The 15,854-nt window shown below is 42.7% G+C and overlaps 1 protein-coding gene across 1 annotated transcript; it reads right to left on the bottom strand.

Annotated features, from left to right (window-relative positions):
* Positions 1 to 490: 490 nt before the first annotated feature.
* On the bottom strand, positions 491 to 15,248 carry SLC25A31 (solute carrier family 25 member 31). Its single transcript, XM_019522077.1, has 6 exons — positions 15,025 to 15,248; positions 12,862 to 12,989; positions 9,476 to 9,593; positions 6,821 to 6,975; positions 6,421 to 6,546; positions 491 to 870 (listed from the first exon to the last, which is right to left on the bottom strand). The coding sequence occupies exons 1-6, from the start codon at positions 15,239 to 15,241 to the stop codon at positions 673 to 675; spliced, it is 942 nt and encodes a 313-aa protein (XP_019377622.1). The 5' UTR covers positions 15,242 to 15,248; the 3' UTR covers positions 491 to 672.
* Positions 15,249 to 15,854: the final 606 nt, after the last annotated feature.

Genomic DNA, 15,854 nt, shown 5'->3' with positions numbered 1-15,854 from the left:
GGGTTCTGACACATGTGACCAGAGCCCAACCCAGTGTGTGAGGCTGACCCAGCTGGGGCCCAGTCTGGTCCATGGGGCTGACCTATCCAGGATCTGATCTGGCACTTGGGGCTGGCCCAGTGCGAAGCCCCACCCCTGTGCTCCAGCTCTGTATAAGGCCACGTGCCAGATCACACCCATGGCCTTGTGAGCTGGGCTATGTCACCTGACCCGCAGGTCTTGGAAAGTTGGCGATGAGGAAGCAGTGGCAGTGTTAATTGCCACATCTCCCCCACCTCCAAGTTTCCAGACTTGTGGGGAGCCTCACAGGCTGGATGATATGGTTCCATGGGCCATATCTGGTCTGCGAGCTAGGGGTTGAGCACCACTGTCATGGGTGATTATCTTTCTTTCTGTATTATAGATATTTGTTTCTCATTGAAAGCCATTTGAAAATGAAAGGAAAGAAGACAATGTACACCTTTCTGTGATGGAAAACAAATAACTCTCTTTAGGTATTTTTTAAAAGATCAGAGTAAATATTCAGTTTAGCACATGTGTGTTCCTGAACACATCCAAGTGATTTCTTACAGTATGAAAAACACAGCAGAGAAACTGAAAAACATGCTATCCAAACAATAAGATTTGTACCACTGTACATTATACCATCAAAATAGATGTGCAGCTACTATTTTAGTCAGATGAACTCTTTGAAACATCAAGATGAAAAACTTCCTTAATTTTGTCATAAAGCACTAACACCAAGGCACCTCCTGTCCCACGAAGGATATTGGAGAAGGCTCCACGAAAGAAAGCATTAAGTCCCTCTAGTTTGTATATCTTGACAAAACAATCAATAGTTCCTTTATACTGACGTTCAGTCTCTCCACTCTGTATGCAAATATAAAAAAAATGTTAGTGCAGTACATTAAACAAAACTTGGACACTTAGTACAATGCAAATTTGTTTTTCTCTAATGATGAATATTTAAGGATGATTACTTGGAACACCTTTTTCTCATTTTACCTCCTGCAAATAACAGATCCCTAACTAGTCAATATTCCTGTGACTCAATGCTCTGATAGCTACTTCTCCATAGCTAAATTTAGAAAGACTGTGACCCATCCTGCGTTGCTTCTTTTAAGCTTTACTGAGCAAATTGAAAGCTCAGGAGTTGAATGAGGCCACTCCAGTCCTAAGGGTGCTTTGAACAACTCTGACATTATCAAAACTTGTGCAATACATCTTTTTCCTCCTTTAGTACTGCTGAATTGTCTTTATAGCAATAGACCTCAATGCAACAGTAATTAATTGAATTCAGCCATCAGATAGATAGCCACAAAAAATCATTTAAAAACTGGCAGGGTTCTCACTTGCAGAATAAAATCAAACCTCAAGGAAGATGATAAAAAGGACTAGAAACTCTATTCCGGTGGCTCAAAATATGTAGACTGAGCTAACACATCATATTCCTTATCCTCATGTGCTGCAGAGACCCCTCTACCCAAACTGGGGATGATCCAGCTTCTGTGAGTTTTGAGGGCTGAGGGCCCTGGTGTGTCATGAAATGGCTTACCTATAGCAGCCCCTGAACATGCAGAATGTGATATACAGTGTAAAAGGGTAGCATTCATAGAGTTTCTGTAACATATTCAAACAACGCAAAGGAGGACCCCATTCTTCCTGGAGTTTGGAACAAGTACTTGCAACTGAAGGAAGGGAAAAGGGAAGTGCAGTCTTTTCCAGATTTGATTATGTAAAATAGGTGGCAAACACTGATACTGTCTTCAATGCAATAAAAAAATAGCATTTATAATGAGAGAACTCAAAATAGCTCTCTTGATATAAAAGTCTACTAAAAACAAAGCCCTGTAGCTTTCCCTCATTGCTGAGATAAACCTTAATGTCAATTCTACCTATGCATTATCTCCAGTAGAATTTTACCTTGAGATAGCTTTCTCAAATTAGCTGTCTCCATATAATTACATGCGTGTTTCTTTCTGCAGTGAAGACACAACTAGTAATATTGTTGGTCGCACAGAATTTGATGATACTGATACTGATTGTTTCAGTAATGCCATCAATTATTATCCACAATGTCACACTCAAATTTTTCCCATTCCCAGTAATCCATAAGGAATGACAGACTCTCAAGGAGCAGTTATCCTAGGAAGTGACTGTATAAAAATGGCATCTCTCTACTCTGCAATATTTACTGAGTTTATTCAGTCACATCACCTAATCTTAAAACTCAAAGTGAGTTTTCTGGATCAACAATTTGGAGGGAGGTGGGAGGGGGAGGAGGGCACACAATGCCATATTTTCAGTAGCGAACTTGGTTGTTTTTCAGAACAGAATAGGGACACGATTCCTGTTGCCCTGTACTCAAGTATTATCCCAGTGCAAAGAATATAGAGCAGGGGTGGGCAATTCTTTGGGTCCAAGGGCCACGTAGGGAGTTTGGTTGAGCTGTCATAGGTTGGGTCACCAACGCCTGCCCCCACACAACACCGCACCAAAACTCCCTATGTGGGATGTGGCCACAGATGGGTGGTGAGCAGTGTTCAGGAGCAGGATGAGCAGGCAAGGCCAGGATTATCAGGTGGAGTTACCAGGCAGTAACAGTGTGGGGCTGGAGCCTGGAGCAGAGCCGCAGTACTCTGCCTGAATGTCCCTGCAATGGGCACAGGTTTGGCAGGCAGGGGCATGCAGAGAGTGGATCATAACTCTGCCCCAGCCCTATGCTGTCACCACCTCAAGATGTCAGCCCCTGGCCAGCTGTGCACCCTGTCTGTGTAGCTCCCAGCCCGCCTCCATGGAGACCCTGGGATAATGAGGCAATGACAATGTGGGCCAGGGTAAAGCCGCGATGCACATCTTTCATGTCCCTGCCTGCAGAACCAGGGCTCTGTCCCTGTGCTATCACCACCCCATGATGGGGGCTCCATGGAGGCTGGCTGGGAGCTGCTCAGGCAGGGTGTATAGCTGGGCAGATGGGATGTGGCCATGGGCAGGCAGAGAGCTGCATCTAAAGCCAGGGCCAAAATCCTGGGGCACTGCAGGGCCAGGGGTGAGGCCAGAGCAAGGCAGAGCCAAGATCTGCTCCCTGCACACCCCTTCCCACAGAACCCACACCCATTGCAGGGGCAGGCGTGCAGTGGATTATGGCTCTGCCCTGGCCCCAGCCCTACACTGTCACCACCCCAAAATCCTGAGGTGTCCTCAGCCCCACCCACCCATCTAACTCCAGGACACTGCTCTCCACTGGCCCACATCCCCCAGCCCAACCCAACCTTCCAGCTGCATGCTCCGTCCATGTGGCTCCCATCCCCAGTGGTGGGACGGATAAGCAAGAATGCTGGAGCAGAGGAGTTGGGTCCAGCAGCAGCAGCTGGAAGGAGCTGCCGCTGCCAGGGCTGCTGGGAAATGGAGTCTGGCCACCAGGCATGCCTGGGAACAGTGGGATAGGCCACACACACCATGGCCTGGGCTGACCCTATGCTTGGGCCAGGCAGCGCTGAGGGATCCACTGTTAGAGTTAGGGCTAACTGCTGTGAAATCAACATATAAGCCCCTGCTTTGTACTGGGTTACAAAATCTTGTGCATTGGCACTGACTAGAGAAGGCCCTGGACTTTAAGGGCATGACTGTACAAGATACCTGTCTCTGGTAGGCATGAAAGCAGCAGTGAGGGTGCTCTCAGTGCAGTTTCACTGCCTCACTTTTGCTGTGGCAGGTGCACATCTGGAGTGGGTGGGTGGGGTATACTTCTCTGTGGCAGATTTAGATGGCAGAAATATAACAATCATAGAGGAAGAAATCTCTCTTTAAGTTTACATTTTTGTGACACACAGGGCATGTGTACAAGAGCCATTAATGTGCAGCAATTACATTCAGAATTAATTGCTCTGCAGTTTATAGCTCCTAGAAAGGTCTGGGTCATGCAGTTTAAACATGCGTCCAGACCGCAGCACATTAAGCCAGGTTGCAGCATCCCTGGATGGCAGGTGGGTCTGTGGGGGTCAGTCTGCCAGCCCAGGGCTGCTCTGACTGGGCTCAGTGTGTTGCAGGGGGCTGGCTGGGGCATGAGGGTGCTTCAGTGCAGGACTAGCCGGCAGGTGGCCCTCACACTGAAGCACCCTCATGCCCCAGCCAGCTGGCTCAGCATCTACATGTGAGCTGCTGCGTACAAAAAAACTCCGCAGCACTTGTATTTACAAGTCCTACCCTGCCGTAGAGTTTATTAGTTTTGTGACTCCTAATAAGAGCTCATGTGTAAATGCTAAAAGACCTACTGCATAGTTAATTAGTCAAATTAGTCAACTGAGCAGTAAACGTCTCATGTAGATGTACCCACAGGTTGCAGCTACACACACACTTTACTGTGGAGTAGATTAATTAGCTCCACAGTAAATAGTTACAGCCTACATGTGTGCTGATCTTACAGTGCAGTAAACTACTTAACTCTGCCATGTGATAGTAGTCAGGGCCAGTAATATCCTATGGCGGAATACTTTCCTGCACTGAAATGCACATGTAGATGTTGACCGTGGGTACACATTGTGCCTGGTCAGCCCAGACAGCTGGAGGCCTGCTCTGCCCCAGCTCAAATTGCTGCTGTCCCGGGTGCATATGTAGACCCTGTGCCTGGGAGAAGCTGACTCTGGCTCAAACTGCTCTCAATTTTACTGCATCACATTAATTGCACATGTAGTTGCACCCACAGTATATCTTCTAAGATCAGTTTACCTGACTAGGAAAGCATACCATGCAGCACTATTGCTCCTTCTAACAGGAGTGTCAGTATAAGGTGGGAATTGTCACTATTGGAGGCTTCTTGAACATACAAAAATGCACCATCAGCATTTTGGTCTGAATCTATTGTAATCTCTTCAAAGGAATGAGGCAGAAGAGGCTGGAACTTAAGTGAGAAAGATTTCCCATTTTAGCACATACACTTTCACTAGAAACAATGCATATGGTGCCCATTTACTGCAGAAAGTTGCCCTGAGAGCCAAATTTATTTTTGGTAACAGAAAAGACAGCATCAGATGCATGGCTTCCTCCCTGATCAGCATGATTGTCACCATGAGAAATTGATTCTGTATGCATGCTGTTAATTTCACCTTCATAGAAATCATACATAGCAGCAACTCTACTTGTAGCCACAGCTGCGGAACCCCATTAACCTTAAAAAAAAAAAATACCCAGGACACTATAAATATCATATTTCAGAGTCCTATGACATATAGTACCAGGAGGTACACAGACCTTCTTAATCATCTCTTTACTTGTTCTGTTCTTATTTCACTTTCCTTGACAAAAATCACTGGATTGTTACTATAGCATTTAATATTTTTTCAATTAGCATTCCATATGATATTATTTTTCATCTCTCTCTCTCTCTCTCTCTCTCTCTCTTTTTTTGCATTAATGCTAGGGTCAGGTCCAGATTGGTAACCAGGAACCCAAATGGGATTTTGCAGAATTTAGGCACCCAGAATCACTCCAGAATGTTACAAAACTCCATCAGTTACAAAACTCATTAGTGCCTAAATTCATTAAGCGCTTATACATTTTGGATTTCAAAGATCTTTCACATATTCATGCAAGACCTCAATCTGAGCCAGCTGGCACCCACCAGAGCTCTGTTACAATCTTGATGTTAGGCAGCTATAAGGTAGAGCCTAAATTTTGCCAGAGTCCCAGGAGGGGCCCAAAACAGAAGGCATGCTCTGAGTATGACTATTACATACCAGCAAGACTGAATTCAGCACAAAAAGCAGTAGCCACAGTCGCTTTCACTCAAAAATACACAGTCACTTTCATTCCAAAATACTGGTAGTGGCAGTGGATGACCAAGAGGAAGGCTGACTGCAGTTCACTGGTTAGGGTATTCGTTATGGAGGGGAGCAACCTGGGTTCTGGTACTTCCACCCTGGACTGACTTCTTCATTTTATTTTAGACAGTTCTTGGGTGCTCATCCTCTTTCTCACCTGAGTGCCATAACCATTAGATTACAGAAGCGGGTCTATTGATCTTGTATTCTTGGCTGCAGTGGCTCAGCATTTGACAGGAAGTGTGGAGGGTGTCACCCGTCCCAGAGTCACTTATATGTAGATGGTCAACTGTTACACTTCCTATATAAAGGGTAGAGGACATGAAGCATCTTTTGCCACTACCATCAAAGCAAGCTTTAAAATGTGAGCTCGTCTGCCATTCTTAGAGGGGGACTCTATGCTCTGGATCCTGAATGGGCAGAAATTCCTGTGTACTCATTAGATGTCTAAATTCTGGAGAGCAGCAGAAGTACAAGCACTCCCTAAGTTTAAAGCACGTTTTAGTGCTAAAAGGGCACAGGGCACATTATGTGATATTTCAGACATTTTTTGATCCAACGTACGATTTTCAAATAAAAAGAATTGCAAAACATTGCACACCTGCATCATCATGCGTCTTCTGACAGTGTCAAAAGGATAAGATAGTATTCCAGAGAATGTAGTTACAAGCTGGGCAATGAGAAAGGACAAAACAAATGGGGTTTGTTTTGGATTTGGCAATAACCCCTGCAAAAGAAAAAACAGTACATGAGTATGCAATTTCTGATCATCTAACTTTAATGTCAAAACTTGTAGAGCAAAATGCTGGTTTGCTAGAACTATCTAACAAATTATCTAGTTGGAGTATCTTTTCTGTAATTAAAATAAGTTATGCTTCCTAAATATGGTATAAATATAGATAAATGAAAAAATTAAAATATAGCTAAATAATTAACGTGTTAATGAGCTCATGATGTAGATTTTAAATATGTGACAAGTTTGTGTTTTGCTCATAAATTACCTTAATGGTGTCGTAACATCCAAAATAGGAAGCTCGGTACACAATAATTCCCTGCACTGAAACACCAAACCCCTGGTACAGGCCAACAAGTCCATCAGACTTTGCAATTTTAACAATACAGTCACCAAGGCCCATGAACTGCCGTTCAGCCATACCTGTCATAAAAGAAGTTTTCAGTAAATTAATGTGCCTATTGGTGCTTTGAACAATTATTTTGCTAGATAGGAAAATCCCCCACATTTCTTTTGCCTGGAATAGAATGGAGCATTGACTGGAAAAGGAAAAAGGACTACTTTGCAGATATGTCTAGAGACTGGAACCAGAAAATCTTCAAATGTCCCAGACATTATTCCAGGTTAGTTGATGCTACTTTCACCACAAATTTGACATTTGACCAAAGCAGTTATGTGGGTAGTTTTTAACTATAATGGAATATGGAAGCTACCTCTTCCATCCATAAAACAGTCATTGACTTGTGCCCAGCATCATGCTTAATGACCTACATGCCAAATAACTAGTATTCAGGGTTGGCCCCATTTAGCATAACCCTTAAGGTTTTGTCTACCTCCAAATCATCTGACCTCTGTTTGAAAGGATGTGATGGGGTAAGTGAAGGGTAGCTCCATCTACGAAAGTTTAAGGCCACTTTTTCTCCCTGTAGTAGGGTCCATCAGTTATCTCATAGTAATCTTATCCAGATTTAACCTAAGAGCTGGTCCCTTCCTGTCTTTAACTTGCTCTGTATGATAACTGCAAGTTGCAACAAAATATCTTAACTCTACTTACTAAACTTACATTTGATTAATTCCTTTCTTTACTTCCTTCTAAACTAAAACTAGGCCTCCAGGATTCGGTGAAGAAGATGAAAAACTTGCTGGACACCTTACGAATCATTCTTTGATTTTTCCCAAATGGTCCATCTGGTCAGACCAAGGGCATATTGAAAACCAGGTTCAAACAACACCTCAAGTTTAGGCCAGGGAGGGTCCAGCAACACCAGGTAAGGGAGGACAAGATAGCTAGAAGGCTGCTGGTCACCTGGGCTAAATACAGACAGTCAAAAAGCCTGAGGCTCAATCGACTTAATTGTTGCAGGTTAGTCTAAGCTGCATAGATTGAACCAATACGCAAGTGAACAGACATTCACTTTTGATTCTGGAAATGCAGCCACATGCCTGCAGTGGCACAGGCCAGAAGGCAGGGGGTGCTATAGCATGCCTCCCTGCTCAGCTGGAACAGACACATTGGTCCAAGGCTAGCATGCCCAACCTGTGGGGAGGGAGTGGGGTTTGCAGGGGAGGTGCAAAGCATTCTGGGATGCTGATCTGGGACAGAAGTCCAATAAACCAGTCTAACTTAAATAAGTTAATTCTGATACTGTGTCCATCCAGGTTTATCTTAAACTGATTTTGGCCATTTTGAAAGCAGTTTAATGTCCACTGAACTTCTGTTGTGTTACAGATTTGAACCAGCTTCCAACCACTTACAACAGTTTAAAAGTAATTTCTGTCCCTAGTTCTGGAGAACCTTACATTCAGTCTTGGGAGGTGCACAGAAGACAAATGATTCCCTTGACTGCTCTACAGCTAATGGTTTTCAGGTGAGGACTATGAAGCATACAGGAAATTTGGGAAATCTTTCTGGGGTTAAGCCAGCCACTTCTTCACTAGGACCCCAAACATTGCCTATTCCATGATGGTATACTAGCACTGAACTACAAACTTACAGGTACTTTAATTTAACTTACAATACAATATAAAAAGATTTATTTAAAAAAATAGCTGTATTGTGTTTGCTTTTCAGTTTTCTTCTATCTGGATTCTGAATCCTTACACTACCAGAACTACTAATTTAGATATTAATTCTTAAATACTTGAAGCCATTTACCACATTAAATAAGAGTTCATTTTGCTTACTACCAAATTCTATAATTTCACATGTTGACAAGCCCACCAAAGTGAATGGAAAAACTGATTTACACAAGATGTTGCTCATTCTGTTACTAAGGAATTTTTCTTGGTTTTCTGTTGACAGTAAGTCATAATTTGGGACATGGGGATAAAAAGAACCCTGTGACAACTGTGCGATCTTCTTCTGAGAATAAAATCTAATGAGGTATATACATCAGACACAATTCGTTTCAACATTTTTATTTGATTACACATCTTTATTTTAATAATTTGAATCTGTAAGACCCATATCTAGTGGCATATTTTACCTTTAACCTTTGTACATAACTTGTTGGAAAAAAGGATGACTCGCAGGCCCTGATGTCTATGTGCATTCGAATCATGGTGTTACAAAGTGAAATCCTGCAACTTTTGGGATCTGCACCTGGCAAATCCAAGGCAGTTTATTTAAAACTTAAAAACTAAGCAAATATATAAGGCTATAAACCCTTTAAAACCAAGGATTAAATTGCACAGCTGTCTCCAAGGATTCTTTCTTTTCACTCACTCTTCATTTTTTAATAATCATACAACCTTTTAAAAATAAAATGTTATGACTTCTTAACTATTCAACAGACACTTTTTAAGTAACAGAAAGAATTCTAGTGCAAATAGATGAGTATTAATTTGGTTATAAGGATAAATATAAAAAATCTGAAAAACAGATGAGGCTGATACCGGAAAAACATTTAAAATAATTCACTACCTTTCCCAATGTCAGCAGCTAATCGTGTTCGTGCAAAGTCTAATGGATACACTACACACAAGGATGTAGCTCCAGCTGCTCCACCAGAAGCTAAGTTCATTAGAAACCATTTCCAGAACTGAAATACAAACATTAGTTTTTACTATTATGAAAATAGAATAACAATACTGACTTTTCTTATGGCTATAAGCAGAATTAATAAAATATATAAAACACATCAGAAAAGTTTACATATAATCAACATACAATGTTTACGTAGGGTTCAGAGACTAAGCAGCTATGTAATTCATATATACCAATCTGAAAAGATTTTCTTTCTGTCACCACATTCCATAAATGTGTAAGATCACAAATGCGACCGAAAATGTGGAAGAACTTCTCTAGCTCTATTTTTATGGTGCCCAACAGAAAATAAAAAAGACTTTATTGTGTATGAGAGCCTGGTCCTAGGCACTGCCCTCATTCTGATTGGTCCATTGGATCTTTTTAATGATATACCAACTATGCATCACCTTAGTGGTGCATAGCTGGTATACTGCAAGGAAACAGTGTCTCCTGGGTCAACTTAAAATCAACAGATGAACACCAATAATGGACTGGTGCTCAGTGGGTAGGAAGCAGCTAACAGGAAAGGAAGAAAGCAAAACAGGAGCAGGGAAGGGGAAGTTTGCCCCGCCATCCCCTCTGTCCTCCTCTGCCAGCACCCCGTGCTGCCGCCAGCTCCAAGGAGCAGGGCTGGGGGTGGTGAGGCCAGCAGCATGCCATCCCCGCCATCATGGCAGCGTTCCACTGCCGCCTCCTTTCTATCTCTGCGGAGCACTCTGATTGGTTGTTTACAGACAGACAGACGGACTAAACCCTTTATTATATTAGAATACCCAAGACAGCTTTTATTTAGCTCAGGTACCAGTGGCACCTTCAATAGCTCAGGGTAAAAACAGAAGTAGGATTTCTCCTGGGACAACGCCTTTTATTTTAGGGTCCTACAGACCTACAAGCCTATTGTAAACTTTAAGTACCTGTGAAGTATCCACTTTTCCCCAGGACAATGGGGGTGTAATTTGAGTTAACTGTCATTCAGGCTGTCCAGCACCTGTCTGAAAGCAACTCAAAGCCTCCAGGTGAATCAGCCTCCAGGTGAACCTAAAGTTTGTTTTTACCCTCAGAGCTCCCCATGGACTAACTGCTTCAGTGCTTTCCTTAGTTTTTCAGGTGGGTCTTCCAACCTACACTTGCCTCTGTGCTGCTGTAGCTACCCTGTAGCTGGTTTAAGTTATCTCAAATATATCCATATGAGCTGCAACCCTATCTTAGTTCATACCAGCTAAGTACCTGCTGTTTTAATGCCCATAGCCTCCTCTAACACTTTGAATTGATATGTAAACATTTTAAGCAGAATTTAGCACCAAGAAAACAAAAGTCATGTCTAACCATCAAAATGTAGTTTCCAGCAGCAGTGCTCTCAAATAAGCTGTGCTACTTCATGCATACTGCCCCGACTGGAAGTAGCGGAGCTGTGCGCTGGTTGAAATTACTGATGCTGTCATGAAACAGTGCTAATGAGAGTGCTCTCAGTAGCTACTCTGCTTCTGGATGAGGGCCTAGTGTGCATACAGTGCAGCAGCACAGTGAACTTTAGGGTGTTGCTGCTGGGGATGGTAAAATGTGAGTTGTAGACATGGCTTAGAGCTTGTAATCTTACTCCCCTCCAGGTTTTCCTGCAACCCAGTAATTGTTCAGAGAGCAACCCAAGAGGCTGAGCTTCAAAAACAAACACATGCTGGTTGTTAAAGTGTCCTAATTTGCACAGAACTGAAAACCAAGCACATTTTTATTTTCAGAATGTTTGTAAAGCAAGAGCAGTCAAATGTATGCCAGCTGGGAATGTCACTGTGTGAAGGAACAGAGATTTAAAGAACTGTAAACTCAGAATTATTTATACCAAGTATGCTCCATATTTTTCCATTGCTAAAAGAAAACCTGGAAACTGAGATTGCTTAAATATGTATTTCTTTAAACAGATGAGAACTGATTAAAAATTAACATACAATGTAAGGAGATGAATCAGAGATTAAGGACTCCTGGGTGTCATGCAGGTAAGTACCAACAGGAAAGCCTGGAGCAGGAATTGTTTCTGGCAATGCAGAAAAAGCTGGCAGGAAGAGAAGTGGGGAATTCCGTTTTTTTTTATATAATCAGCCTTGCTAAGAAACCCTAACACAGTAACGTAAAGCAGACATAAATCAATGGGATGTCTTAGCTATGTTTACGTGAAACAAGTTAGATATCTAATACTTGCTTTTTATATTGCTGAACTGGACATAATACATGGGTATGATATATTATGTACTTAGATAAACCTTTCACAACTCAGGCCCTAGTCTGTATCAGTTCCAGGTGGGGTGCCCTTAAAGGAGCTGTGTGTGAATACAGGGAGTCCTCCTGTGTGCAGTAATGGAGCTGTGTCATCTAGCAATGCAAAAGCCTTTTGAGCCCAGACCTAGATCTTAATTCTTTCTTTCTAGTGTGGTCCAGAAGTTGGACTTACAAAAGAAACTTTTGAAAACATTTGAACTAGTTTGTAAACATTTGTCTAGCTTTGGCAGGTAGCAAGAATAGTAGACTTAAAACTGAATTCTAAAAAACTATCTTAATCAAGTGCAATGACCTTTGCTATAATCATAAAAAGTTTTTCTAATAGTGTGTGTTAATGAGTATTCACAAATTCAACTTTACATATGCAAGTAGTTGCAGTGAGACTCTACTTGTGTGAAGTGACACATGAGCGTAAATGTTTTGAAGACTTGGGTTTAAGTTAATATTTTAAATGTGAAACACCATTGAGATTGTCAAACGAGCCTGAAGGAGAGAGGTGCCTGAATCAGAAAGAGTTTTAAAATCCCAGTCTTAACAGCTTGTATCGAGTAATTCTAAACAATAAGTGTGAGCAGATTTGGAGGATCATTTAACAATTAGGCACATGTTCTTCATTTACTATTCAAAGTGATGACGCTTGCTTTATACAGTTCCTTTCATCATGAAGAAATCCAAAGCAGACTGCTTAACAAATTATATATATACACATTGACAGTAAAGCTCCTACTATACGTTACGTATATTACTCAATTAACTGGTGAATTACACAATAAATGTAGGCTGACTACAACCTACAAAGTAATTCTCACACCATAAAATGACTATTGAGCCAACCAGCTACAAAGTTAGTGCTTAAAAATGTGTAACAACTCTACAGCTGGTTTATATACATCTTTGATTTGAACATGTAGCAGGGCCCTTAAAAGACAGACCCTTAGTGGAAGAGAGCAGCCAGAGAATGCCACACCATCACTGGCGTATTTATTAAACAGATGCTAGAGTGTACTTACCTGTTTTTCTTTATTCACTCCAGACATGAAAATCTGTTTGTATTTGTCCTTAAAAGCAAAATTTAGAGCCTGTGTTGGAAAATATCGGATAACATTTGCTAAATTGCCACGCCAGAAGCTGAGAAATCCTATAAATGGAAAAAATAGGTTATTGCATTGTGTTTACAAAGTTCAGATTATATTATACTGAATATCTTATACAACATCACTCTTGTTTCTTGTGTAAGATGAACTGTAACAAGGGCAAAAGTGTTCTTCTGTATTTTTTAATGATTTAGCATTTTAAATCTAGATCGATTCTTATACTTACTGACACATGTCTTCATAAATTGTCAGTGATGGGAAATCTCAACTATGGAAACCCATAAATGCAAGATAAATAATGCTTAGAAATGGCAAAGGTTCTTAACTTTCTTACCTCAAATAAGATTAGGGATATATACACATTATATGTATAAAAATCTCATCAACATACTTCACTGGGATATAAATACAGCAACTGTGCTTTTTACTTCATGTGTGTCCGTTTATGTATTGTAGTCACTGTAGGGGGGTGCTCAGGCTCCATATACAAATAGTAGTTTATGCAGCATATTGGAAACTCAGTATGCATAATGACATTTTATAATTAGGTTCCTTTTATACCTTAAAAAATATCCCTTTGGACAATATGTTAAATTTTATGGAGGGATGGGATGAGCCATCAATATATTTAAAGCCCCAAACATTAAAAAATACTTGGAGCTGGCACCCCCACCTACTTTCATGTGATTGTCTTAACAAACTTAATAGTAAAAGTTGGCTTTTTCATTTCAGCTTGATCATAAAAAAGTACCAAAGGTCAGGAGAGCTGGCATCACTGCCAGCTGGTTGGTCACAATATGGAGTTAAAGGGACTGCTTGTGAGACTTAAAAAGTGAAGCATATAGCGTCATGGAATCACATAAAAGTCAAGCCAGAAGGGACCACAGGAGGTCATCTAGTCCAACCCCTGGTTTAAGGCAGGATCATCCCCGTCTATCCTAGTCAGGAATATGCTTAAGTATTTTGCTGGATTTCAGCAAGTGTTTAGGGTATTTCAGATTTGAGCCCCCAAACTGTCTGCTCTATGGAAAGGGAGCTCAACAAACTTATTAAGAGATGCACAGGAAATATTGGGAGGTCATGGGTAGGTTATTTAAAGATCCAGAGATGACACCTCAACTGTTGCTATGGCTTTGTCAATAAAGGGCTGAGTGAAATGCATGAAATTTTAATCAGTCTCATGGATGTTCATTACTATTTAGTACTAGTTCAAACATGTCTCACTTAATGGTTGGCATGAGGTGGAGGTACAGGTCCATCCAGAAAGGAAAACCCTCAAATCTTTAGGCAAGGAATTCCTTTATTTCAAACATTCTTTCTATGGGTATTAAGATGACAAGGTCAAATAGCTGTATCTCTTGGAAAAGAAAGACGATGAAAAGGAAAAAAAAACAAACCCTGAAATGTCCTATGCAACCTGTAAGTCTTACTGTTACAGCACGTGGACAACATATCTATCTGTGGATTGCACAAATGTCCCTTCCGAGTTTTCTATTATTTGTTGGCTTCATAAAATATGATCAAGCATTTCCAGTGACCATTTCTGAGTGTGTATACATGATACCTCAGGACTTCTGGAAGCTACTTTAATGCAAGTACATTGATAACAAGAGCAAACACATTCTAGAGGAAAACAGACTGATAAAATACACCAATACGCTTTCCCCCAAGATGAAATCAGAGAGACTGCTTCAATAAGGACAGGGCTGAGGGTTCCTCTGTTTCAGGAAGGATAGCATTGAAGGCAAAATCCCAGGAGGGAATGGTGGGCCAGGGGAAGGAGTGCCTGTGGTATCGGTGTCTGCCTGAGGTGTGGGGTTCCTGCCAGGAAGCGGTGCACAGAGCAGGCCAAGAAGGTGTCTTTGCTGCTCTCTGCTCCACACACTTGCAGCTGCCAACTCCCAGGGAGAGGAGAAGGCAGCAGACATTGCAGCAGCCGCCCGGGGGCGCAGAAGGCTGGAGTGCAGGGGAAGCTGGGACACATGGCTGCAACTCTGCTGGACCCACTGGGGGAGGGACACAGGCAGGGCCCAGGCAACAGGGCAGCATGAGAGGCACGGGGCAGGGGAGGGTGCGTACCCTGCTCCTTGGGGATGCGGACGAAGCAGTCGACCATGCCCTTGTACTGCTGCTCAGGCCGGATCTGCTTGGACGAGGCCTGCACCTGCAGCAGCAGCTTCACCCGCTCGATGGGCGCCACAGTGGTCTTAGAGATGGCGGCCGCTATGCCCCCGGCCATCAGGTCCTTGCCGAAGGAGATGGGGTCAAAGAGCTGCCTCCCCTCTGAGACCTGCATGGTGCTGCAGGGACCAGGCGCCAACTGCCGCGGCCTCACCCCACCGGGTCACATGGCCTCCTGGGCTCTGCTAGCCACCAGCCAATCACAGCCATCCTCTCTGCCAGCCCCACCAGGAGCCCTGGGGCAGGGGGAGCGCAGGGGAGAGACCCAGGGGCTGGAGTCAAGCCGGGAGCCAGGGGCTGGGCTGGGAGCAGCTGAAGAAATCATGGGCATTTTGAGAAAACCCACCTGCATTACACCCTCGGGTGCACAGCAGGAGCTGGGACTCCCAGCCACTCAGGCCCGGCAGCACCCCAGTGACTAACTCTGCCCCTGAATGAACATTCCTGTTTTAGGGTGTACTTCCCCTGCACCCTTCTAGCTCAAGGCAGTTGCAACACTATACATGCACATATTTGACTCGAGGGGCATGCCATTTGCTCTGCAGCCTCGGTTCTGCATACTCCTGACCACTGATCTAGTCGTAATCAAATGGGCAGAATCGTCTGAGCTGCAGTTACATTTAGTCTTTGTAGGAGTTTTGCCTCCAGCACCCCAGGTGTCGCTGACAATAGTGTTTTCCAAAGGCCTCCTTTGGAGGTTGTGCTCAGGATTTAAATGTTACCTAAAT

Source organism: Gavialis gangeticus, unplaced genomic scaffold (assembly GCF_001723915.1).
Source record: "Gavialis gangeticus isolate Ggan-Ray unplaced genomic scaffold, GavGan_comp1, whole genome shotgun sequence".
Lineage (NCBI taxonomy): Eukaryota > Metazoa > Chordata > Crocodylia > Gavialidae > Gavialis > Gavialis gangeticus.
This window is presented reverse-complemented; position numbering and strand designations above follow the sequence as displayed.